Source organism: Bos mutus, chromosome 1 (genome assembly GCF_027580195.1).
Source record: "Bos mutus isolate GX-2022 chromosome 1, NWIPB_WYAK_1.1, whole genome shotgun sequence".
Classification (NCBI taxonomy): Eukaryota; Metazoa; Chordata; class Mammalia; order Artiodactyla; family Bovidae; genus Bos; species Bos mutus.
Genome location: NC_091617.1, coordinates 147,185,968 through 147,210,883, shown reverse-complemented (window position 1 = coordinate 147,210,883; position 24,916 = coordinate 147,185,968). Strand labels below are relative to the sequence as shown.

The 24,916-nt window shown below is 47.6% G+C and overlaps 1 protein-coding gene across 5 annotated transcripts in view; it reads right to left on the bottom strand.

The window, feature by feature from the left end:
• Positions 1–24,916, bottom strand: part of RFTN1 (raftlin, lipid raft linker 1) — a 228,494-nt gene that overhangs the window by 120,191 nt on the left and 83,387 nt on the right. For all 5 annotated transcript variants that reach the window (XM_070377114.1, XM_070377103.1, XM_070377110.1 and 2 more), the window contains one exon: positions 19,812–19,998. In XM_070377114.1, the coding sequence (XP_070233215.1) occupies positions 19,812–19,998 (187 nt within the window). The remainder of the gene's footprint in view (positions 1–19,811; positions 19,999–24,916) is intronic.

Below are 24,916 nucleotides of genomic sequence, written 5' to 3'. Positions count from 1 at the left end.
GAGTGTGTGTGCACAGACCTGTCCTGAAGGTAAGGCAGGGTGGCAAAGAGTCTACATGCTGATGGAGCCCCTCAGAGGCGAACACAGTAGGGCTGTTTCAAACCATGTGAAAGATCACTCACCCCGTGTTACGCTGCCCACACCACTCAGACACAGACTCACTCCCATCTCCGCTATCACAACTGCCAAGGGTTACGTGGCCGTTCCCCAGGGAAGGCCAGAAGGTCAGACCAAGGGCAGCGACCTCCAAGGGCCACGAACATTGAGGGAAAGAGGGTAATTTTTTGACCAAAGTACATAATCTAATCGCTCTGTTCTCACATAAAAGACAGTGAATCGGTCTCCACGTCCGCCAAGAAACACGATCCCTCCTGTCTTTCTGCAAACACAGGGTCCAGTCTGGCTCCCTTCCGCACCACCATTTCTGAGAGCAACGTGGCTGCAGATGAACTTGACAGACCAGGAAAAGCCCCAGTGCCCGGGTGAGGTCAGGGGTCAGGCCGAGGCACCACGGCCAGAGCAGCGGAAAAGCTTGGTGAGACGGACAGCTCGAGCCAAGCCATCACTCGAAACTCCAGGCCAGGGCTGCCAGACCTTGCAATTCTTTTAAGGAGGTTACGACGTTGTGCTTTTATGTGGGCCACAAACGTCAAATTTTGGCTCTAACCAATGTTTATGAGTAGCATGTAAGCCAACATCTTTGGGATTGACTCTGACCTCTTGGCCACCAGGCCCTGGGCCCTGGGAGCCACACACAGGGCCCCACTGTGAGTCACGGAGGCTGGACACCAGGGAAGAGCTAAGAGGGAACAGACTGTCTCATGGGCTCAGCATTGGGACTGCTGACCCAGAAACCCGAGCCCAGCATGTCACCCCTGGGGATGACTCGGCCGATTCTTCCTGTGACCGGGATCAGGACTTGACACTGACCTGCCTGATCTCACCGTGGCTGGGACAAAACCCTTTTCTAAGCTGTTAAAAGGACGTGCTTGCAAGCCATGATTGCAACACTTCTGAGTACTTTAAACATTCAACATGATCATGGGCAAAAGGGTTAATCCTCAAAGTATTCCGACGAAATGCCAAGCAGTAAGTTGAATACCTATTTTGCTCTCATGGACAGATCTGAAATCAGTCCACTAAAAAGCAGATGCCCGTCAAAAAACTACTATAAACTATCCGCTTCAACAATAAACATGCTAATAAAATCTATCATACACACGTCTTTTAAATAATAAACATGTAATAGATCTCACTCCAACTCATTAATCCCTTAGATAGCTTCCAAGACCATGAGTTGGAGCAACATCTTCTTTTCCCAGGACACAAAGCACAGTTTGAACTTGAGTTATGAAAAGAAACGAGGGGGAATGTCTAGTTCATCAATAGGGCTATTTTTGCCTCTTTTAGGAACAGTCAGAAAGAAATGGTGACAAACACAAGCTTAGATCACTAGGCACTTCTCCAACGAGGAAAAAAAAATCACTAAATGTCAGTTGACAGAAACAAATTCTCTATCTCTGGGAACAGGAAGGAATTTTAAGCTATTTCCCTCAAGGCAATGCCAGGTTCGAGTAAAACGATCAGAATGGCGTTCTGTGTGTGTATGTGTGTTTAAGGAGTAACAGGGAGGAAAATGAACTACAGATCTGAAAAAGACCTATGAGTGCAAGAAAAAGAAAGCTGCTTCTAGCTTCATACGGAGAAGGCGATGGCACCCCCACTCCAGTACTCCTGCCTGGAGAATCCCATGGACGGAGGAGCCTGGTGGGCTGCAGTCCATGGGGTCGCTCAGAGTCAGACGCGACTGAGTGACTTCACTTTCACTTTTTACTTTCATGCATTGGAGAAGGCAATGGCAGCCCACTCCAGCACTCTTGCCTGGAGAATCCCATGGACGGAGGAGCCTGGTGGGCTGCAGTCCATGGGGTCGCTAAGAGTCGGACACGACTGAAGCGACTTAGCAGCAGCAGCAGCAGCTTCATAAGCTTTTGTAAAACTGATGACAGTAAAGACATCTACTCATTTATCATCCTTTCTTCATCATCTGCTTGACCACTGACCACATGTAGGGCTGGAGTTAGAGCCCACTCTCAGGGAACTGAACAGCCCAGCATTTTGCTTAGTGAAATGTCAGACCAGGAAAGACAAATACTGCATGTTATCCCTTAAACGTGGAATCTAGAAGACAAAACAAATTAGTCAATGTGACAAAGTAGAAACAGACTCAGAGGGAGAAAAACCAGTGGTTAACAGTGGGGAGAGCGGAATGCGGAGCGGCGATTTAGCGGGAGGGGTTTCAGAGACAAATTACTGTGCATAAAATAAGCAATAAGAATATATTGTGCAACATGGGGAATACAGCCAACGTTTTACAATAACTATAAACGGAGTGTAATCCTTAAAAGTTGTGAGTCACTATGTTGTACACAGAACTTACATAATTTTGTAATTCAATCACACTTCAATCATTAAAAAAAGAAACTTAGCATCTACAGGCATCTATCTACCCAATACTGCTATTTATTCTAACCATAGAGAAAAGTGAAGTCACTCAGTCATGTCCGACTCTTTGTGACCCTATGGACTGTAGCCTACCAGGCTTCTCTGTCCATGGGATTTTCCAGGCAAGAGTGCTGGAATGGGCTGCCATTTCCTTCTTCAACCACAGAGAAGAGCTATGAAAGTTCAGTTACTTCTAGAGTCAGGGATCAGGGAAAGTTTTAAAACACCAGGAGCATGTCAGCTGAGTCTTTGAAGCTGTGAGAACATCAGTCGTGGGACCGTGGGTAAGACATTCCAGCCACCGAGAACGGAAGTTAGTGAGGGTCTAGACGAAAACAAACAAACAAACAAACAAACAAAAAAAAACCTGAGGTACATGATGGAAGTAATAAATAGGTCAATCTGGTAAAAGATACAGGAAGGCAAAGTTTGCCTGTTATAATTCAGCTCATGTAAACACAAGCCTGACAAATGAACAGGTGAATCTGCTGTTGGAATGGGTCTGAGACGTAGTCCTGGCTGGAGCAGAAAGGGAGAAATGCGGATGGAAAGAACCGGAGGGGGTTGTGACAGGACAGGCCTGGCCTTCATTCTGAGGCAAAGAGGAGTCATGAACAGTCTTAGATAGAAGAAGACGGGAAAGTGCAGATACTAGGAAGATTAAGCAGCATCACTGGGTATGATGGAGGTGGAAGGGAAAGCATATTTTAGGAGGGCAGAAATGAGAGCCACGATTTTTTGCAGAAGGAGTGGCTGGATGGGAGAGAGGTTCGAGGTGTTTCTCTGCAGTTGCTGGTGGCTGGGGTCGGGGGAGAGGGACAGACTGCTGCTCCCCAAAGATGCTCTAGTTCAACAGGGGAAAGACTACTGACAATTCCCATCAACTCCTCTTTGCAAAATGAACCAAATCTACAAAAAAATAAAAGAGGCTGCTGGAGCCCACAGTTTCCTCTAACAGGGACGCTTGAGAAATGCCTGACGGGGGCTTCCCTGCCATCCAGCGCTTGAGACCCTGTGCTTCCACCACAGAGGGGGCCAGCTCCATCCTGCTCACCGCCTGCTCGGGCAGTGAAGGTCCTGCCGGCCACAGGCTGAGAAGGGTGGCCGGGAAATACTTAAGTAAATAGATAAATTTAAACCTATTTTATCGAAAAACAAGAAATGCTTGAGGAAGAAAAAAGCCAAGTGAACAAACCCAAGTGAATTTTTCAATAAAGCACCTAATTATATGAAGCGTATCAGGGGAGTGCTGAAGCAGCAAGTAGAAGGAAAAGAAAGAACTCCTCAGGGGGTCACTGCCCTGTCTTCTCCCTTCTTTTTTCACCAACAGGCATGCACCTCAGCTGCAGATAAGGGTTTGGTATCCCCAGGAACATTCCAGAAAGGATGGGGGGAGGGGGGCAAGTGGTACCCTAACCACACACTCCCAGGGAGCTGTGCCTTGCCAGTGGGTGCAAGGCATCATGGGTGCCTAACCAGCCACGCCTGCTATTTATTCTACAGAAACCTTGCCACATCCTGCCTCGCTCTGCGTGTTCTCTGGTTGATAAGCCATCAGCCAGTGCACGACATAAGGAGTTCACCTTTAACCGTAAAGGCAAGTAAAGAAGCTAACACACAAGCTCTACCCCAGTGGTCCCTGCGTAACGCTGCTGCGAAAGAAATCCCATTTCCACCACACTGGACTACAGCCAAGAGAACCCCCACTGCACGAAACGGGACTTGGGGCGGAGTCCTGCTTTCTCTTGAACTCTGCAAGTCTCCTCCTGGCTTTGAAAGATATGGAAATGATGAACAGTAGTACTGATTCATCAATATTATTTTTATAATGCATATTTATTATTTAACATAACACCAAATAAAGGCAGGTCTGCTCGGTACTTACTGGCTCAGAAAAGTCACAATATCTACAGCTCCACACATGAATGCCCTTCCTAAGACTCTCGCAGGCCACGTCCGGCGAAGCAACAGGAAGTCTCTTTTTCATTTACAGATAATGCACACATCCCACTTCAAGTTTGCTCATGGTTTCCTTCTTTTCTGGGTCTTCCTGCTGGCACCCTTTGACCTGCTGAGTTACACGGGGCACGTGCTCCATCTCTGAGCGAGCAGGAGCCGCAACCCACACGCTGCTGCTGAGCACCTGAAATGTGGCCAGGGCCGCTGAGGAAATGAGCGCTTAGTTTTATTTAATTTTAGATGATACGTGGCTGTGCGTGCGTGCACATGTGGGTGCTAGCGGCTCCCTAAGAGAAAAGCACAGCTGAGCGCCTTTCTCAGACTTTGACCCATGGGATCCTGTTAAAATGCAGATTCGGAGCCAGCGCAGCGGGGTCGGGGCTGGGATCCGCGTTTCTAAGGGGCTCCCAGGAGATATTGTGCATGGAACACCACACAGACTCAAAACTGCTTCAGGAACCACTGGTGTGACCCGGAAACCACGAATCGGCGGTCTCCAAAGCTTTTTAATCACACGATCCATCAGTAACGGTCTCCTGAGGGCTACAGTACCAGCATCTTAAATATGTTAGAAAACAATACACACAGCACCAAACATTTAGAAGATGAGACACAGATGAAATAAGCAGCATTTAAAAAGTATAATCACAATACACGTGAAGCCACTCAATTGTGTCTGATTCTTTGTGACCCCATGGCTCCTCCGTCCATGGGATCCTCCAGGCCAGAACACTGGAGTGAGTTGCCATTTCCTTCTCCAGGGGATCTCCCCACCCAGGGATCGAACCCAGGTCCCCCGCATTGCAGGCAGACTCTTAACTGTTTGAGCCCACCAGGGAATCCTATAATCACAATAAGTTACTGTTTATTAATAATTAATATTCCAGGGCATAATATACACTGGAAATTAGATTCCCTGCTAACAACAGTTGAAGTAAATCCACACTGCAAAATGTCATCTTGAGGTTAAAAGTTCTTTGGTCACCTTCTGGCAGATCGAAATAGGTAGGCATCAGCTTTCTTTATGTCGCTAAGAAAGCTCTTCCACACAATGAAGAGAAGGGTCAGTGTGGCCATTTCGTGTGTATATGTGTGTGAAAGAGAATTTCACATTTACATTACTGGTATTCTGTATTCTCCTCAATCTGAAATCACTTAACAGGAATTTTTTAACCATGTGTATATGTCACGAGAGCTAACTTAGTTAAAACTACAAAAAAGAATCCACAAATCCACTTTTCTGGGTTCTCAGTTGAAACAGCTCCCTGAACCCAGGCCCCTCCAGGAAGCCTCAACCTGCTTTGTGAGGACAGGGCCCTCTGAGACCTGCACCCAGCCAGGGGACTACCTTCAACCCCAATGCTAAACATCAATGTTCCTAATGCATACTGTCTCTCCTCACTTTCAATACAGATAAGCATAAGTCTCAGTTATCTTTTAACAAGGGTGCCCACCTTTGGTAACCACTGGTCTAGACTGTGTAGAATTTTCAGAATAATCAGAAAACCCTAAAATAAAAAATTAACTTCTGGCAATAATACTGAACTCCATGGTCTTAAAGTGGGCTTCCCTTGTGGCTCAGACAGTAAAGAATCTGCCTGTAATGCGGGAGACCCAGGTTCGGTCCCTAGGATGGGAAGATCCCCTGGAGCAGGCAATGGCAACCCACTCCAATATTCTTGCCTGGAGAATTCCATGGACAGAGGAGTCTGGTTGCTACAGTCCAGGGGTTGCAAAGAGCTGGACACGACTGAGCAACTATGCTTACACTTATGGTTTTAAAAACACAAGGGAGAAATTCTTCTCAGATTAGAATGGAATTACAATTTCAACAGGGTTTACTAGGAACTGAAGGAAACAACCATAGACAATATATGGAAAAATCAATATGCAAAAGTTGCCAAGATCCTGCAAGAGAAGAGTGTCTGACTAGATACTAATACACACTACAGATTTATTGTAATCAAAATAGCATGGTGTTAGCACAAAAATCAATCAACAGATCAAAGGAACAATAATCAGGAGTAAATTAGGGGATATGCAGATATCCAACCTATGATGAAGGTGGCATTTCATTCCATGGCCAAGTTAGGTTAGCACAATAAACGCTATTGACAAAAGGAGAAGGAAATACAGTTAGACTCTACTTCACACCCTTACACTAATCCAGGGGTTCTCAACGGGGGCAGTTTTGTGGGTCAGGGACATGTGGTAAGGTCTGGAGACATTTCTGATCATCATACCTGCAAGGGCAAGAAGGGAGGTGTTTGCGACCGACACCCAGTGGGTAGAGGCAGGGATAATGCCAAATACCCTATGTCTCACAGGACAGATTCTGGCCCAGAAGGTCAACGGCTGAAAAGCTATGAAGGTTGAAAACTCCCACCCTAACCCTAATGGTTATAAAGTTAAAGTGTTAGATGTGGAAAGATCCTGGGGGAATCTCGGCTCCTCCACACCATCAGAAGGGTGACTGTGACAAGTCACCATCCTGAGCACTGTTTTCTGCATCTTGGATTCCAAGAGGAAAGACAAGTCCCATCACAAAGCAAAGAGAAAGGGCTCTGGCTCCGGCAATAAATACATGATCAGCATCATGGCCAGTAAATGGTAAATCATGTTAAGAAGTGCCTTTGAATCTAAGATATGACACAAGGGAACTTCTCTACGAAACAGAACAGACTCACAGAGACAGGGAACAGACTTGTGGTTGCCGGGGGGACGGGGCAGCGGAAGGATAAATTGGGAGCTTGGGATTATCAGAGGCAAACATATTCCATACAGGACGGATGAACAACAAGGTCCTGCTTACAGCACAGGGAGCTATACTCAGTATCCTGGGATAAAACCACCACGGAAAAGAAGATGAAGAAGAATATGTAGATATAAACTACATATACGTATAACTGAACCACTTTACTGTGTAGCAGAATTTAATACAACATGTGAATCAACAACACTTGAATAGAAATTTTTTTAAGTGCCTGCAAGCACATATAAACGTTCTTCACAACAAAAGCCGGCTTTATGTTCCTGTTTGTTAAGATCGAGGTTGCCCAGCAGCGCAGTTCTAGGGACTTAAAACTGTAGAAGCTGAGGATGAAAATCATGAAAACTTTGACAAATCGGGTCTGTTATAAACCGCCCTAGAGCATAGACTGCGTTCACCTCATTCTCTCTTACCTTTCAAGGGTCACTGCCTTAGAAACACAGGCGCATGGTAGATTCATGTTGCTCTGGCTTTCGGGGAACAGAGGGAGATAAGGTGCTGATGGCCCTAGACCCATCCCCGGTACAGCACCGCTCAGTGCAGACACTGACAAGGCCTGGCCAGCCTGCTGAAAAGAGGTGTCTGCGCATCTCCCGATGGTTCGCAGCGGCGGCTCCATGTCCTGAAACCCGCGTGGGGGTGACCAGGCTCGTGGTCCCACAGCCTGGACAGGTATTGTACAGCCCAGAGGACTCTGGTGATTCTCAGAGGACCCTCCCATAAGCTCCGGGCCCTGAAACCAAAGACGATGCGTTTCTGAGCCATAAGCCTCGAGAGGGGCCGTGAGCCCCACCTCCACCAACTCTCCCACTCACCCAGCCTGCACTCCGGTCCTGAGAGGTCATCAGTGACTTCTCCAGCCTCATCTTCTTAGGACATAAGACAGAAGTGAGGAATAATGCCAAGACTTGCTCTATTTTCCAACTATAAAATAGAGTCTAAAACCTCTGCTGAATGCATAAGAGTATCTTCCACAAATAAGGAAAACAAAAAACAACCCTCATGAGGACCATGGTGAGACTGAATTGTAACACTTAACACACACAGGAAGGAGGCGAAAGTACTCTCAGGCCCTCCGAAACAGGTGTGATGTGAATACCGGTTACTAATTGGGTTTTTAAAGTCTTTGTAGCCATTTCATGTTCCACCTCATGGTGGCTGAATTGGAAGCAAATGAAATGATGTACTCCACTAAATCACATTACGGCATCTACCTCTTTGTAAAACGGTTCCATTTTTCAACCATTTAAAAAATTACAGAAAACAGCTTGGATAGATCATACAGATAATCATTACATCAGAATCTCAAGAATGTTGCAATCAGTAATAATGTACTCATGTGGATCTGGGAGTTATTTCTCACCTGCTGCTGCATTCATGGCTAAAAACGCGAACCTGAACGAGTGCTAGCCTCTTCCAAGCCCCGACACTCGTAATGCCCACGATACCCTTGTTCGCTTCAGCAACCTACATCATCTAAATTACTACTAACTGACAAAGACTAAGGACAAAAAAAGACCTTGCCAGGAAGACACTCTGAGTTCCTAAATTTAATATGGAATAAGCATCCAAATACAAAAATCTAACATCCGAGTAAAACTGTTTGCACCAGATCGCCTGCACTGTGCATACACGGCCCTCATACCGGGGCGTGTCCCTGTAGCCCAGGCACATGCCACAGAACGCACCTTCCTGGAGCCCACTGTAATTTAAAGAGTGTGTGCACGCGTGGGAGGAGAGGGCTCTTCTTTATTTTATTCTAAAACAAACACAGGCACGTCACAGTGCTGTCGTATTTGCACAGGGTTTAAGATCAACAGGAAACTTCAAAGAAACGGAGTTGCTTGTGCTTTTTGCGTTCTGGGCACCTTGCTTGCTATTCTCCGCCATTCCAAGCGACTTCGAGAAACACTGGAAACCGCTAGGATGCTAATTCTCTCTCAGAGGAGGCAAAAAATAAATAAAGTAGAACACGTGGGGAAAGACACAGGCAATCCAGGATAGCGATCAGACAGTTTTATCCCAACCTGGGATAAAATCCCACACGTGGAGAGACAGAAGAAGAATAAGCAGGCAAGCCAGTTAGGGGTGTGGATTGGGGCAGGGGAACCTCTCTTTCCCCAAGAGAGTGTGGCTATATGCCGACATATTAGATTGGAAAGTGCAAACACAGTAATTAACAGTGAATCCTGAAACTTCCACACGCCAGAGAAGGGTGTCACCCTGGAGCGAGAGGAGGAAATAGGAGGAATACATTAAGGAGGTCTGCGGAGCGGCCGGAGAGCTCTGTGGGGAGCGAGGCAGCAGCCCCTGAGAACTAATCAAGTTCCCGACACCTCAGGAAGCTTGAGAAAGCTGATAAGGATGCTCCCATGCCAGCAACGGGGAGTCAGGGGGAGCACTGTGAGCAAAGATCGGGGTCCTCCCCAAACTGGAACCCCAAACAATGACCTCCGCACCACACAAAGACCTTCTTCCCCCACCAGATTTAAGAAAAGAACTCCGCGTCCCCCTTCCTGCATTTCTGCTCTCTGGGAATAAGCCAGCTGCTGTGGTCCCCCCCGCCGCCCCGCCCCCCGACAGCAGCATGTGTCAATCACCCTAAGCCCAGCGCCAGGCACCCTCCCCACGTGTGATTCCGACAGTCAGACGCTCCAGGCTGAAGCCCAGCTCGCGTGTGAGCATTTTCTAGGGCGCGTCCCAGAAGGCACCCCTCCCTCCTGTGTATTTCATTTCATTAAGAAACCTCTTTCTAGAAGCCCTGTAATTCTCCCAAGAGTCAAAGTAATTGGTAGAAATTAGACATGAAGAGACACAGGGCCACTTAAAGAGGACACTTTTGACTGTAATTTTTAAAAGAATCTTCTGTTCTGTCCCAACAGAATTCTGTACTTTCCCAATTCTGCCCTTTCCAAACGCCAACGAAAATGTTCATGTTATCTTCTGGGCTACAAAAAAAGGCCACCACTGGGCTTCAGCCTGCAGGCTGACAAGGCCAGCACTTGCCTGCCTTTAAGACCTTACGACCAAAGAAAGACCACAGAGGAGGCCACGGAGACAGCAGTGGCTTTGTGGATGGGGGGGCTCATCCGTCTGCAGTACAATCCTGGAGGGAACCCCCACCACATGCGGCTGAAGGCACGCAGCGCGTGGGGTCTCGCTCTGCACCCAGGGGCTGGGGAGAGGATTGCCAGTCAGGGGGGCATTACGGCAGACGGCCTGAATTTGATTACCAGGGAGACCAGCAGCGGGGCAGGTGCCTCGCGGCCTCTCTGATGGAAACCATCACAGGCCCGGGCAGAGGCAAGGGTGCAGGAAGGCCAGTCCTGTGAGTCAGGTGCCCATGAGGCAGGCACGGGTCAGGAAGGGCAGAACCGCATCTTGAGGGCCTGCTCATACAGCGACGGAAGGCATCTGCACTCCACTTAAGGTGTGCAAAGACTGCCCTTCCTCTGACGGCCACTCTTTGTCTGTTTTTTAAAAACAAACCAAAAAAAGAGTGGAAAATAACACATACACACCTTTGTGGCAAACCACTGCTATTTGGGCAATAAAAGGATCTTGTGTGGGTCTGTGTGTCTGTGTGTGTGTGTGTGTGTGTGTGTGTGTCTGTGTGAGTGTGTGTGTGTGGTTCCATTATTTGGGGTCCACGCTGTGTGGCTATGTTAACAAGATGCACTTCTGGTACTGGTTAAATATGTAAACCAAAGACAAATTCATCTTTCAGTGAATTTATGGTTGTTCAGTGAAAGACAGTAGCGTGGTTTTATTCCACTTGATTCAGAAAAATTCTACTGGGGCCAAACCTACTCAGCACCTGGCACTCCAGTAAGTAAATCACGGGAATCAAAGACGGAAGAAGACTGAGCCAGGAGGGGGAGGCGGGCAGACGTACGAAAAAGAGTAATAAAGGAGTTGGAAGGGTGATGACTGCTGGGTGTGAAAGAACATGCAGCTCAAAGGGTGAGTGATGAGCCCCCCGCCCCAAGCAACCATCACACAGAAATCTTCAAGGCGGCGACAAGGCAGCCGGCAGGGTGGGTCAGGGACACACATGTTTCTTTGAAGGAGTCAGGCAACAGTTTAAAGGAGACGTTTTCACATAAGAATCCAGGCTTCTGGCTTTTCTGTAGAAAGCTACAAGACCTGGAACTCTGGGCAACAACAGAGCAGACTTAGGCTTGGGCTCAAAGGGTCCCCACGCAAGGAGCCCGGCCCCTGTAGGCCCTGGCATTTCTAAGCCCTGTCTTGGAACAAAGGCAGAGTCGTCAAGATTTCAGAGTCCCGACCCAAGAAGGGGAAGCAAGGGGGAAAGCTGAACGCTCTTGAGATTTGCTTTCCTAGAAGCGAAACAGCAAAAAGCCCAAAGGACTGTCTCTGTCTGCAACTCGCGACACTGAGCAGCCAGAGCTGGCCCCGTCCAGTCTGTCTGCCGCTCCTGAGTACTTGGGAGAACGGCCTGCTGGTGGGCTGGACAGGACAACCTTCACAGGCTCCACGCACACGGGTGATCCGAAAGACAGCAGCTCCGCACGGCTCTCGGCGAGCCACTCAGTCGTGTCCAGCTCTTTGCGACCCCATGGACTATACAGTCCATGCAATTCTCCAGGCCCGAATACTGGAGTGGGTAGCCTTCCCCTTCTCCAGGGGATCTTCTGAACCCAGGTCTGCCGCATTGCAGGCAGATTGTTTACCGGCTGAGCCACCAGGAAAGGCCCGGAAAGCCACTCAGTCCCTCCTAAGTGGCGGTGGAAGCCTCTGGCAGGACGGTGAGCGTCCCAGGAGTGGGCTGGTCCTCACCCCAGCCTCCCTGAGCCCCGCCGAAGCTTCCCCCCATCTCGGACTTCTCTCCTCGCTCCTGGCTGCCCGGGGGACACCTCCCAGCGGGTATGTGTCCAGCAACAGCCACAAATATGATGCGACCAGCTGATGCTGTTCATCTCCTTCTGGGAAGGATGCGTTCCGTTTCCCAACCAGGTCGCCTCCACCCCCTCCCGGTTCCGGGTGTCCCTCCCATCCCCCAGCTTCCGCAGGCTTCACTACTGGCTCTGCTTCGGCTGGACGCGCCCCAGACCTAGAGGAATCCCGAGAAGCTCCCAGACAACAGCCCCCGGATGCAGGGGCAGGAGAGCCAGCACCGCCGCCCCCCGTGGACTAGCCGCTCCCCAGAGGCCCAGCCACCCGCACCAGCCCCTCCCCTTCCCTGCCTGGGTCCCCTTCCCTGACGGACTCCTCCTGGAAGCACTGCCTTAATTGCCGCTGCTTGAACGCGAAGCCCCCTCTGGGGTCTGCGGCTGGGGAACCCCCACCCAGACACGGCCCCTCCCCTGCCCACCGCTGCCCTCTCCAGTTCCTCCTCCCAGCCACCCAGAGTCAAGGGCTCACTCAGATGAAGCAGGCGCTCAGGGCCAGTGCGCTGGGACCACCCTGAGGGATGGGGTGGGGAGGGAGGTGGGGGTTCAGGATGGGGGACACGTGTGTAGCCGTGGCTGATCCACATCGATGGATGGCCAAAACCACCACAATACTGTAAAGGAATCAGCCTGAGAGGGTGGGGAGATTTGGGAGAATGGCACTGAAACATGTAAAATATCATGTATGAAACGAGTCGCCAGTCCAGGTTCGATGCACGATACTGGATGCTTGGGGCTGGTGCACTGGGACGACCCAGAGGGGTATGGGGAGGGAGGAGGGAGGAGGGTTCAGGATGGGGAACACAGGTATACCTGTGGCGGATTCATTTCGATATTTGGCAAAACTAATACAATATTGTAAAGTTTAAAAAAAAATAAAATTTAAGGAAGGAAAAAAAAATCAATTAATTAAAAAAGAAAAGAAGCTCACTCAGACTTCGATTCTTCCTTTCCCTCCAGGCTGTCCCTTTCTCCCTAAATATTAAACCCAGTGTTTCCTCCTACAGGACACATAGCCTACCTTCTTAGCATGACCAACTTTAACCACCCATCACCTCCCACCATAACGGGCACCCTGTTTTCTCAGCTCCCACTTTCTTCCCCTTGCAGGCTTCCCCTCCTTCAGACTTTTGAAGCCTCAGCACTTCGAGTGGCTGTGCCTCTAAAACAAAACGAAGACACTGCACTGGATCCCCACTGACTGCGGCATGAAGTTCCAGCTCCTCAGCCCGGCCTCCAGAGGCCCCTGCCCCAGGCCCCGCATCTCCCTGCAGACTTCAGCTCCAGTCACCCCACGTCATCGCCACCCGGGGTCCGCTTCTCCAGGCTCCCCCAGACCCTGGAAGGCCCTTCCCAGCACTGGGGCCCCTGCTCCAATCTGCCCATCTGTCCAGACCCAGAGCACGTGGGAGCCACGGGGCCTCCTTTGCTAAAGCCCTTCCGTTAATAAATTCCAAGACAGAGGTGAGAAATCAAGACCCACAGATGGAGCTGGGCACCCGCACAATCGGCATGAAGACTTTCATCCTCCTAGCGGAGAAGATTCTTGAGAGCTGGGAGCTCTTTTAGAGTCTTCCTTGCACATTCACCTTAGGAAAATCTAACTGAAAGGGCAGAAACGTTTACCACTTAAAACAGTGCCAGTTACTCTAGCCGACAGGCTGGTGTGCTCCAGAGTGGACGTGAGCGGGGTGGGGGCAGGGAGAGGTGGCTCCCCCAACTCAGTTCCCACAAACGCCCCTCTGGGCGTGAGCACCTCACCACCCCAGGTGTGACCCAACACTCACCATAAACCCAAACCAACTGACTTCCTCCCCACGGGGCTCACTGCTGGAAACACCAGTCCGATCTAGTCCTGAAGGAAAGCTTGCCTCATCAGGCAGAGAGATGCTACAGGATTACATTTCATGGGCAATTAAAGAGATTTTCAAGGGCGGCTTTGATTATATGCGTTTTTCACCCTCCACCGGAGCTTCAGAATCCCAGCCCCGCATTAGCTGCGGCTCTTCTGCGTGCCCCGCTCCGTGGCCGAAGCCAGAAGGCGCCTGATGACAGCTGACAGAGGGCACACGTGTCCCGCTTCCCTGCACCATATAAGGCATTATTCCAGGGGACCCACGCCCAGATGGCTCCAACCCATTAGCGATGAAAAAAACACACGGATGACACTCTGAACTATCTCCGCATGTGAACAACGACAGTTCAACAGCTGAAGAACGGGCAGCACGAGGCAGTTCTGTACTTAACGTCCACAGCCATGAAACGACCTAGGATTAAACCCCCACACACAAAACATCAGGGTGACATTTTAATAGCTGACTGCCCTCAGCCATCAAGTTTTAAGATCTCTGGCAACTCGTTCCGAGGAAAACTAACCAGGAAAAGATGAAGGACAACTTAAAATGTACTTCAAAATCAAACTGAATGCAGCTATATTGTCTGTTACAAATCACCCACTATTTCCAAGAAAGAGCTAAGAGAGGGCAGTGCAGACACTCTTAATGATCACGTGTCTCATATTCAGCTACTTCTTCTCAAGTTAGTTTTCAAAGTCACCAACTGACTCAGTTCAACACAAGATCAGGAACAACTGAGTCAGATGTGTGGTCTGACCTGTCATCTTCAGATGAAACGGCAGTTATCAAAATCTTCAGAAGAAAAGGTCACACAGGTTTTCATGGATTGAAGTCATATTTGTCAAAGTGGCAGAGGGCTTGGAGGAACACTACCGTACCATGCTTTGGCAATAACTAATAATACAGTTCATGGGGTTCTAAAAGACGCTTGCTCCTTGGAAGAAAAGCTATGACCAACCTAGACAGCATATTCAAAAGCAGGGACATTACTTTGCCAAGAAAGGTCCTCAAGGCTATGGTTTTTCCAGTGGTCATGTATGGATGTGAGAGTTGGACTATAAAGAAAGCTGAGCGCTGAAGAATTGATGCTTTTGAACTGTGGTGTTGGAGAAGACTCTTGAGAGTCCCTTGGACTGCAAGGAGATCCAACCAGTCCATTCCAAAGGAGTTCAGTCCTGAATATTCATTGGAAGGACTGATGTTGCAGCTGAAACCCCAATACTTTGGCCACTTGGTGTGAATAGCTGTCTGACTGGAACAGACTCTGATGTGGGGAAAGAGTTAAGGCAAGAGGAGAAGGGGATGACAGAGGATGAGATGGTTGGATGGCATCACTGACTCAATGGACATGAGTTTGGGTAAATTCCAGGAGTTGGTGATGGACAGGGAGGCCTGGCGTGCTGCAGTCCATGGGGTCACAAAGAGTCAGACACGACTGAGCGACTGAACTGAACTGAAGAATACAATTAGGCTGTCAATGATGCTCTCTAATTGCTCAAACTTCACTAGAAAATATTTCATTATAAGACTTAAATAAACTCTTCCCTCTTCATACATACTACTATCCAAAAGAAATATTTCCTCCTGAAACATTTCTGTAGTTTTCTTTCTAGCAGGAAGTGACTTCTCCTTTTTCCAAACTCCCATGCATGAGGGGTATCTTATTTTCTCAGTTAAACTGCAGGTACCTGGAAGGCTTCCCTGCTGGCTCAGACAGTAAAGTATCCACCTGCAATGCAGGAGACCTGTGTTTGAGCCCTAGGTTGGGTAGATCCCCTGGAGAAGGGAAAGGATACCCACTCCAGTATTCTTGCCTAGAGAATCCCCCTGGACAGAGGAGCCTGGTGGGCTACACACCATGGGATTGCAAGGAGTCGGACACGACTAAGCGACTTTCACTTCAACACATTAAGGTTGATATTCCAAGCAGTCATCTCATGATGATTCTTGCCAATGAGCTTGATTTAAGCAGAGGGTAATCTAGTAAGTTACGCACACTCTTTCAATGAAGTTCACTTGGAAAATATTAATCAGGCATTCACCTGCTCTTTGAGAGCTAATCATTTCATTGACCTGCATCTATAGCCATCAGGACTTTGGCAGACTTGGCGGAAAAAATACCATTAACTGCCCATATTAAAAAATTAACACCGAAGATCTCCTTTGCTTCATTTTTACTACTTAAACTCCTGGCTGGTTTGGAAAATGTGCAGCTGGGTTTTGTTTGTTTGTTTTTCGTGGCATGGGGTCTTTTTCCTCATGATGCAAAAACACGGAGTTACTGCATTTGCTAGGGCAGAAAATATCTAGCCTTTAAAACGGTATAATGACCGCTTCCCACCAATACGAAGCGGAAGTAGGGGAAATTCTCTTAGTAATGTTTTCCAGGAGAATGGCAAATTACCATGGCTATCACCGAACCTGGCAAATAACCAAGTTTCTGCACTTCCTTTAAAGGGGGATGAGCACTTGCAAAGATCTGGCACCAAGATATCCAAGCAATTCTCTCTGTTTATCTGCTTATTCAGGAGCTGATGTTCATTAAAGTCACCGAGGCAGGTGGTCCAGACACTCTGGATTGGAGTGAACTCACATCCAAGGAGCACACCATCTTCCCTTTCTTGAAAATCCTCCGTGCCTCCTTCTTAATAGCTTGACCCATCTTCTCTTCTGAAAAGCAAGCTCATTAGCTCAGGGCCTGCCCTCAGGAAGGAGAAGAACCCCTTCTGAACGCCCAGCTTTACCACTGGCTGGTAACGAACTGCTCACAAAGAGGGATCATTTATTTCTGATTCCTACAGAGCAGCTTTCTTGCCCACCTCATCTAGTCACACTAAAATTTAGAGTTGGCTCCGGTCTCGCAAATTATTTAGTACAAACCTCACATCGTACCAGCTAAAAAATGGAGGCTTAGAAACATCTACTGATGTGTCCTGCACTCAACACCTCCTGTGAGGAGCCGGGTGCAGTGCAGAACACAGGTCCTCCGACCAAGAACCCAGGGCTCCTTCTCCCCTTTTCTGCTGCTCAATACTCTCCCAGGGAGTCAGGAGGTGTTGATGAGTGCCAGGCATGGAGCCAGACAAGGAGGAGTCAGGTCCTCGTGCCCTGGTTACTCTAAGTGTGGTCTATGGACCAAGAGTGTCCTCATCACCTGGGAGCGTGTTAGAGGTGGGTCTCAGGCCCCACCCCAGACCTTGTGACTCACACTCTGCATCTGAACAGTATCTGCGGGAGACAGGTCAAAGTTTGAGAAGTGCTGCATAGCAGGGAAGAAAAAAAAAAAAAGACACCACCTTCACGTTAGACTCAAGTTCACTTCTGACCTGCTGACCTCATGGCAAGTCCCGCGCTAGCAGCTGCGGTGCAATTACACGGAGGGGCAGCCCTGTGTCCTGACCAGATGGACTTGTCCCCTCCGCACATCAAGACCAACGCAATGGCCTAAGGATCAGAAACCCCAGAGCCCAGGGAATGCCTTAGGTAACCAGGAAGGCACAAGATAAGCTGCTCTTATTTTGTCTCGCTTCTGAAATTCTGATAGAGAGAAAAGGTAGAGCACTGACATTACCACCTCATCTAAAAATCCAAGACGCCCCCTTCCGCTTTTCTCATGAAGGGCTCGGCCACAGGAATCCGGGGTGCAGGGACGCAGCAGGCGCCTCTCGTCAGGGCTGAGAGCCTGGGGGGGCGCTGGCTGTCTCTGCCTCCTTGATAACCAAGTCCACGCCTGCGCCTCAGCTTCCGCACACGTGACTCGCACTTATCTCACTGGTGCCTGAGGACGGCGCCTACTTCCTAGGCTGACTGTGAGGATGCTCGGATGCTACAAAGCCTGGCACACAGTGAGGACTCGGCGAGAGTGACCTGCTGCTACCATGCACGCCCTGTGTGTCGGAGGGCCTTAAAGCCACGAGGGCTCCCAGACAATCTCATCTTGTGACTGACTGGAGATTGACCCACCACCGTTCAACACGAAGAAAGCAACATGCAAAACGAGCAGATGCTAAGGAAAGTCTCGCTCTGCAGAAACCACGGCAATCCTGGGCAGGAGCAGAGGCGGACGCCCCCTTTCACTTCAAATTCTAACACACACTGACACAGGGCTCCATCAGCTGTGAAAAGCTGAAGAGCTCTGCTGGCCAGGAAAGAGGGCTGGGGCTCTGTCACACAGCCTCTGGTCCCCCAGCTGGCCCTCGTGAGATCACCCGCCAAACGTCTGTTCAGCAGGCAAAGCAAGAGAGAAAGACGGACAGCTGTCCTACTTGCTGTATGAAATACCACACAAAATGCTCCATAAAATACAGCACAAGTTGTCATTCCTCCCTGATAACTGGCCAAAAGACAGATCCGATTTCCTTTGCCAAGCTTTCAATTTTTGCTTTCATGAAAGCAGCAGAAATATAATGTGCTTTGTAGCCCATCTTCATTGTTTTGACTTACTCATTTTAAATTGAAGTATAGTTGATTTACAATGCTGTGTTGGTTTCAAGCGTACACCAACGTTTTACATATATATACATGTATATCTAAATTCTTTGTATATTCTTTTTCTAATTTCTTCCTTTATAAGTTATTATAAAACCTTGAGTAGAGCTCCCTGTGCTATACAGTAGGTCCTTGTTGGTTGTCGATTTTATATATGAAAGTTAAAGTGCTAGTCGCTCAGTCGTGGCTGACTCTTTGTGACCCCATGGACTGTAGCCCACCAGGCTCCTCTGTCCATCGAATTCTCCATGAAGTCTGGAGCAGGTTGCCATGCCCGATCAAGGGATCAAACCCAGGCTCCTGCATTGCAGGCAGATTCTTTACTGTTAGAGCGACGCAGGAAGCCACATTTTATATACAGAAGTACGTATGTGTCAGTCCCAAACTCCTAACTTATCCCTCCATGCCCCTCATTGTTTTTTTTAAAAGCATTTAAAATTCACAAAGCTCCTTTTGAAAAACTAATCTCCACCTCTCCTTTTCCTAATTAGACCCAATAAAAACGTAACAGTAAGCATTACTAGACAAGCCATATTGAAAAACATCATCCAAGCCTTGAAAATCCAAATCAAGACCAAATCAATCAGAGCATTTAATTCAAGTGAATTTTGTATTTCCTCCCAAGGGACTGATAGAATGTACTGACAGAATGTTCAAGTATTTTTAGAGTTTGGGGGAAGACATAAAATTTGCATACAGCCTTTAACCAAAATTAGTGTGTTCTCCAAGCCACGCTTTTCAGATTAAGAGTATTATAGTTTTACTAGCTATTTCTTTTTGGGAGTGCACGTCCTCAAGGAGACACTTTTCTAGCTGAGTGTAATCCAGTAAATTAAAAGAAGAAAAGGCTGCGAAGTGAATTCCCTACTTCTGTCGCTTGGTGTGGACAGCTGCGGGACACTATGAAACTCTTCAGTTGTCTGATGTTTGGTCTCAACCCGTCAGAGGGCAGAGGCACTGGAAACAGATGTAAACTCCCAACACACATGCGTGGTGCTCAGCCGCTCAGTCGTGTCTGACTCTCTGCGACCCCACGGACTCTAGCCCGCCAGACTCCTCTGTCCATGGGATTCTCCAGGCAAGAGTACTGGAGTGGGTTGCCATGCCCTCCTCCAGGGGATCCTCCTAATCCAGGCACTGAACCTGGGTCTCCTGCACTGCAGGCAGATTCTTTACTGCCTGAGCCCCCAGGGCAGCCGCCCAAACACACGCGCCCCCCGCAGGGGCATTATACCGTAGGCCCCTTCCCCCGCCCCTCCTCCATCCAACACACACCCAAACACCTGGTGATGCTTGAGCACCCGCCCTCAGGGGCCTTACCTGTCGTTCTTCTTGATCAAGATGGCCCTGAAGATGTGCTCAAGGGGCGTCTTCTCCCGCTCGGGGGTTGGCTGCACGAAGGGGTGCAGGGCCGCCAGTGAGAAGCCCTGCTGGTACAGCTCCAGCAGCTGGGCAGGCAGGTCGCGGAGGGAGGCCAGCCTCACGGCTGAGGCCCGTGGGAGCTCAGCTGGGAAAGAGAGAAGGGGAGGCGCATCAGAGACCCACCGACCCGCCACCACGCCCTGCCCACGACCCGCGCCACTCGGCGCAGCAGAAAACCTCCAGGTCACCTCCCACTCAAGAGCCTGTCCCCTTCTCAACTACTGTCTTCAGGGAAACCTACAAACTACTGGTTAATTTCCAACTCATCCATAGGCAGTGACGACCAGATGGTCTCAGTCTAGAGCCTTACTCCTTGGAGGAAAAGCTATGACCAACCTAGACAGCATAATAAAAAGCAGAGACATTTCTTTGCCAACAAAGGTCCATCTAGTCAAAGCTATGGTTTTTCCAGTAGTCACATATGGATGTGAGAGTTGGACTACAAAGAAAGCTGAGCGCCGAAGAATTGATGCTTTTGAACTGTGGTGTTGGAGAAGACTCTTGAGAGTCCCTTGGAAGCAAGGAGATCCAACCAGTCCATCCTAAAGGAGATCAGTCCTGAATATTCATTGGAAGGACTGATGCTGAAGCTGAAACTCCAATACTTTGGCCACCTGATGCGAAGAGCTGACTTACTGGGAAAGATTGAGGGCAGGAGGAGAAGGGGACGACAGAGGATGAGATGGCTGGATGGCATCACCGACTCAACGGACATGAGTGTGAGTAAACTCCAGGATGGACTTGGTGATGGACAGGGAGGCCTGGCATGCTGCAGTCCACGGGGTCGCAAAGAGTCAGACACGACTGAGAGGCTGAACTGAACTGAACTGAACTGAATCTAGGGCCAAACTTCCCAGAGATCACACTGGAAAAATCACTTCCACCCCCTCAAAAGATAAGAGGGAAGGAAAAGAAGGAGGAGGAGGATCAGGAGACGATGACAGCTGCACACAAATCTAAACTGCTGTGCAGCAAAAAGCAGCAGCAAAACAAAGTCCAAGACAAACTGGACCAACACTGATAAGCCACTTAGGACAAAGGGGTTATTTCCTTAGTTTGCAAAACAAACAATAAAAAAAAAAAAGAAAAGAAAAATGGGCAAAATAGATGAACAGGTAACTGTCTAAAAGGCATAAAAAGGTAATCACTATTTGAAAGGACACTCAAATTAACTCGATTAGAGTTCTGCATATCACAATAAATAAATGTTTTTCGCCTACTGAATGATTTTAAAATCTTTTGGAGAAGGGCAGACAACATTCACAAGTTAACAGATTGGAGTGAAAAGTGTACATTCCTGCCCCATCCCCCACGTCTTAGTCTTTTTCCCTTTGGGCAATCAATACTATCCACTTTTTTGTACACATGTTAACAATTGCTAAATTTGTACACAAGTAAATAAGTTTACATTTCTCACTTTTTACACAAATGGTAGAATACTGTTTATAACCCAATTTTATATCCGTTTTTATCAACTGTGCTCAGTCACTCAGTCGTGTCTGACTCTTTGTGACCCCAAGGGCTGTAACCCGCCAGGCTCCTCTGTCCGTGGGATTCTCCAGGCAAGAACACTGGAGTGGGTTGCCACGCCCTCCTCCAGGGGATCTTCCCCACCCAGGGAGCAGACCCGCGTCTCCTCGTCTCCTGCTTCGGCAGGTGGGTCCCTGACCACTGGTGCCACCTGGGAGGCCCACTTCTTTCCCCACGCCCTGGCTACTGTCACAGTGAAAAGATGATTCCTAGGAGGTGGTAATTCATAGTTCTCTTGTTATGTAATTTGTACTTTTTTCATACTAAACATTTCACGTTTAAATGCTATTTCTGTTGTCTTTTCTGTTAATTCATAATTTTTGCCTAGTTGTCAACTGGGTTATTGATCTGTTGGTTTGTAATTCTTCATATATTAGGAAATCCAGTTCTTATTTGTGATAATGCAAATACCTCTCAATTCGTTTGTCTTTTGACTTTGCATAACATGAGTTTTCCATGAAAAATGTTTTTTAAATGAAGTTGAACTTGTCAATCTCACCTTCAGTAACTTCTAAGTCTAGATTATAGCACAAACCCGCATTAGAATCTATGGATCTATAGGTCTAATCTAATGGATCACAGGTATAAACTTAAATATACTTAGGAATACAATACATGATAAAGACCACATCTCAAATCAGTGAGAAAAAGTGGACAAACTGGGGGTGGATGGGAAGTGTTGAATTCACATTTCATAAATTCCCAATGAACCAAGATTCACGTGTAAAAAATGAAATATTGCTATAGCAATTCAGCATAGAATTGTTTTATAACACAGGTTTGTTCTATGATCTAAACTTAGAAGCTACTGAAGGCAAGATTGACAGATTCAACTTATTTAAAAAAAAATTCTTCATGGCAAAACTCATGTTATGCATATAAATATTATACAGGTTTTAAAGTGTTTATATTATGTTTTAAAATCTGGTCATGCTATTTTCTGAATCTTCCTATCTTCCTATCTTCTGAATCTTTCTGTTTATTTGTTTTTCTGAGTGGTCTTTAAAATAAGTTCATTAAATTACCCCTCAAAAAAATCTTGTTGCTATTTTTATCAGATCATGTTCACATTATAGCTGAGAATGGATTTTCTTCTTTTTACTCATTTTTAATTGAAATATAGTTAATTTACAATATTGTGTTAGTTTCAGGTGTACAGAAAAGTGATTCAGTTATACATATCTCAATATATCTATTCTTTTTCAAATTCTGTTTCATTATAGGTTATTACAAGATCCTGAATATGGTTCCCTGTACTGCACAGTAGGTCCCTGTTGATAGTAGTTTGATATATTAGTCTCCAATTCCTAACTTATCACTCTCCCCTCAGACTATCTGATTTTCTTTTTAATCCATAGGAATTGGAAATTGAAGCCAAACAATACTTTAGAGAAAGTTAAGAATGTCAACACCCCGAGAATGGATATTTTCATCGTGCCACAAGTTTCCACCCAAGAACATGGCATGACTTTCATTTATTCAAGACTTTTTGGGGTCCCTCAGATGCATATTATAATTTTTTTCACATAGCTACTGCACACTTATGAATCTCTTCCTAGTTATTTTATATTTTATTGCTATTTGAATAGATTCTTTTCTCCTTTTACTTCTATGATACTCATCGTGGGCAAGAACGTTGGGGCAACAGTCTCGCTCGTTGTGGCTGACAGGGGAGAACCTTTGCAGAGGGTCGTGTGGTGTTTGCCTTCAGTCTTAAAAGTGCATTCACCCTGCATCCAACAGCCTCACCACTGGGTATTATGCCTACGCTGGACACACAGATGTGTCTCAAGATACATGCGCAAAGATGCTCACCACGGGATTACTGCCAACACCAAGAGGCGAAGGGCTCCTCACTGTAGGGCAAGCTCAACACTGGGACACCCCAGTGATGAATCCTATGAACCGTTAAGAGGATTACACGCTTATGAAAACGTGTCCGAGACCCACGACTAAGTTAAGAGTCAGGGGGTCTAGCAGTACTCATCACAGGATACTAACATATAAAGAAAATGGAAGAGAGAGAGACGATGAGCGAAATTCTCTTTTCTGGAAGAAATCACAAAAACATCGATATTGGAGAGACTGGAGAAGGGAGCGGAGGGTGGAAAGGTAGATTTTACTTTATTATGTACTTTCAACACTATTACCGTCAACAGTAATCGTTTGGGTGGAGCTTAAGAGACATTTTAATTTTCTTCTTTATAAATAAAAATATTATTTAAAAATTTTATGTATTTAAAAAAATAATGTGTTACTTTAAAAACAAGCTAAAGATGCAATCTAAGGGTACTTAAGAATGTACTTAAAGTCAGACACTATAACTCTCATTCCACACATCACACACAAAATTTATACGAAAAGAAAATCTATAGCAGTGTTTTATTCTAAAGCAAATGACCAGCATCCTGGAGAAATTGCCATGATAACACTGACAAAGATAAGGCTGATGGAGAAAGCTGGAAAGCATGCAATGTTTCCCTTTAAGAGTAGTTCTAGATAAGGTGTCAGATTTACAAAAAAACAGAACAAAACAAAACTTGAATGTAAGTCTGGAAAGAGCGTACTCCCAGGCACAGAAACGCAGCAGGCCAGGGGTGCTGCTGCCCTGGAGCCTGGCTTCGGAGCAGGCTTCCTCTACGCCTGCCCCTCTGGGCAGCAGCAGAGTCACTACAAACGGAGACTCTCGGGCACCACCCCAGACCTACTGCATCAGAACTGGAGCCATATACATCTTCCCTGGTGGCTCAGACGGTGAGGAATCCTCCTGCAATGCAGGAGGCCTGGCTTCCATCCCTGGGTTGGGAAGATCTCCTGGAGAAGGGGATGGCTACCCACTCCAGTATTTTTGCTTGGAAAATTCATGGACACAGAAGCCTGGTGGGCTACAGTCCATGGGGTTGCAAAGAGTTGGATACGACTGAGTCCCTAACTCAGTGACTCAGGGGTTGCAAAGAGCTGGGCTCACTGAGTGACTAACACTTTCACTTTTTTTCCCATGTATTCACAACCCCTCCAGGAGATTAAAGCCTAAGTCCAATACTTTGCCCACCTGATGCGAAGAGTTGACTCACTGGAAAAGACACTGACGCTTGGAAAGACTGAAGGCAAAAGGAGAAGGGGGCAGCAGAGGATGAGATGGTTGGAAGGCATCACCGACTCAGCAGACGTGAATTTGAGCAAACTCCAGGACATAGTGCAGGACAGAGGAGCCTGGTGTGCTGCAGTCCATGGGGTTGCAAAGAGTCAGACACGACTCAGTTACTGAACAACAGGAGTAATTTTCTAGATAGTTTCCTTTGGTCTTCCTCCACTGGGCAGGGGACCTTTGGATCTAAGGGCACACACCCACCTTGACCCACGCTCCAACCCCACACAGCCGAGACCCTGGCGGTCCCTGCCCTGGAAGCCCCAGGCCCACTGTGGGCCCTGCACAGACCCCCTCCCCAATCCCCGGGCACCCCAGGCACAGG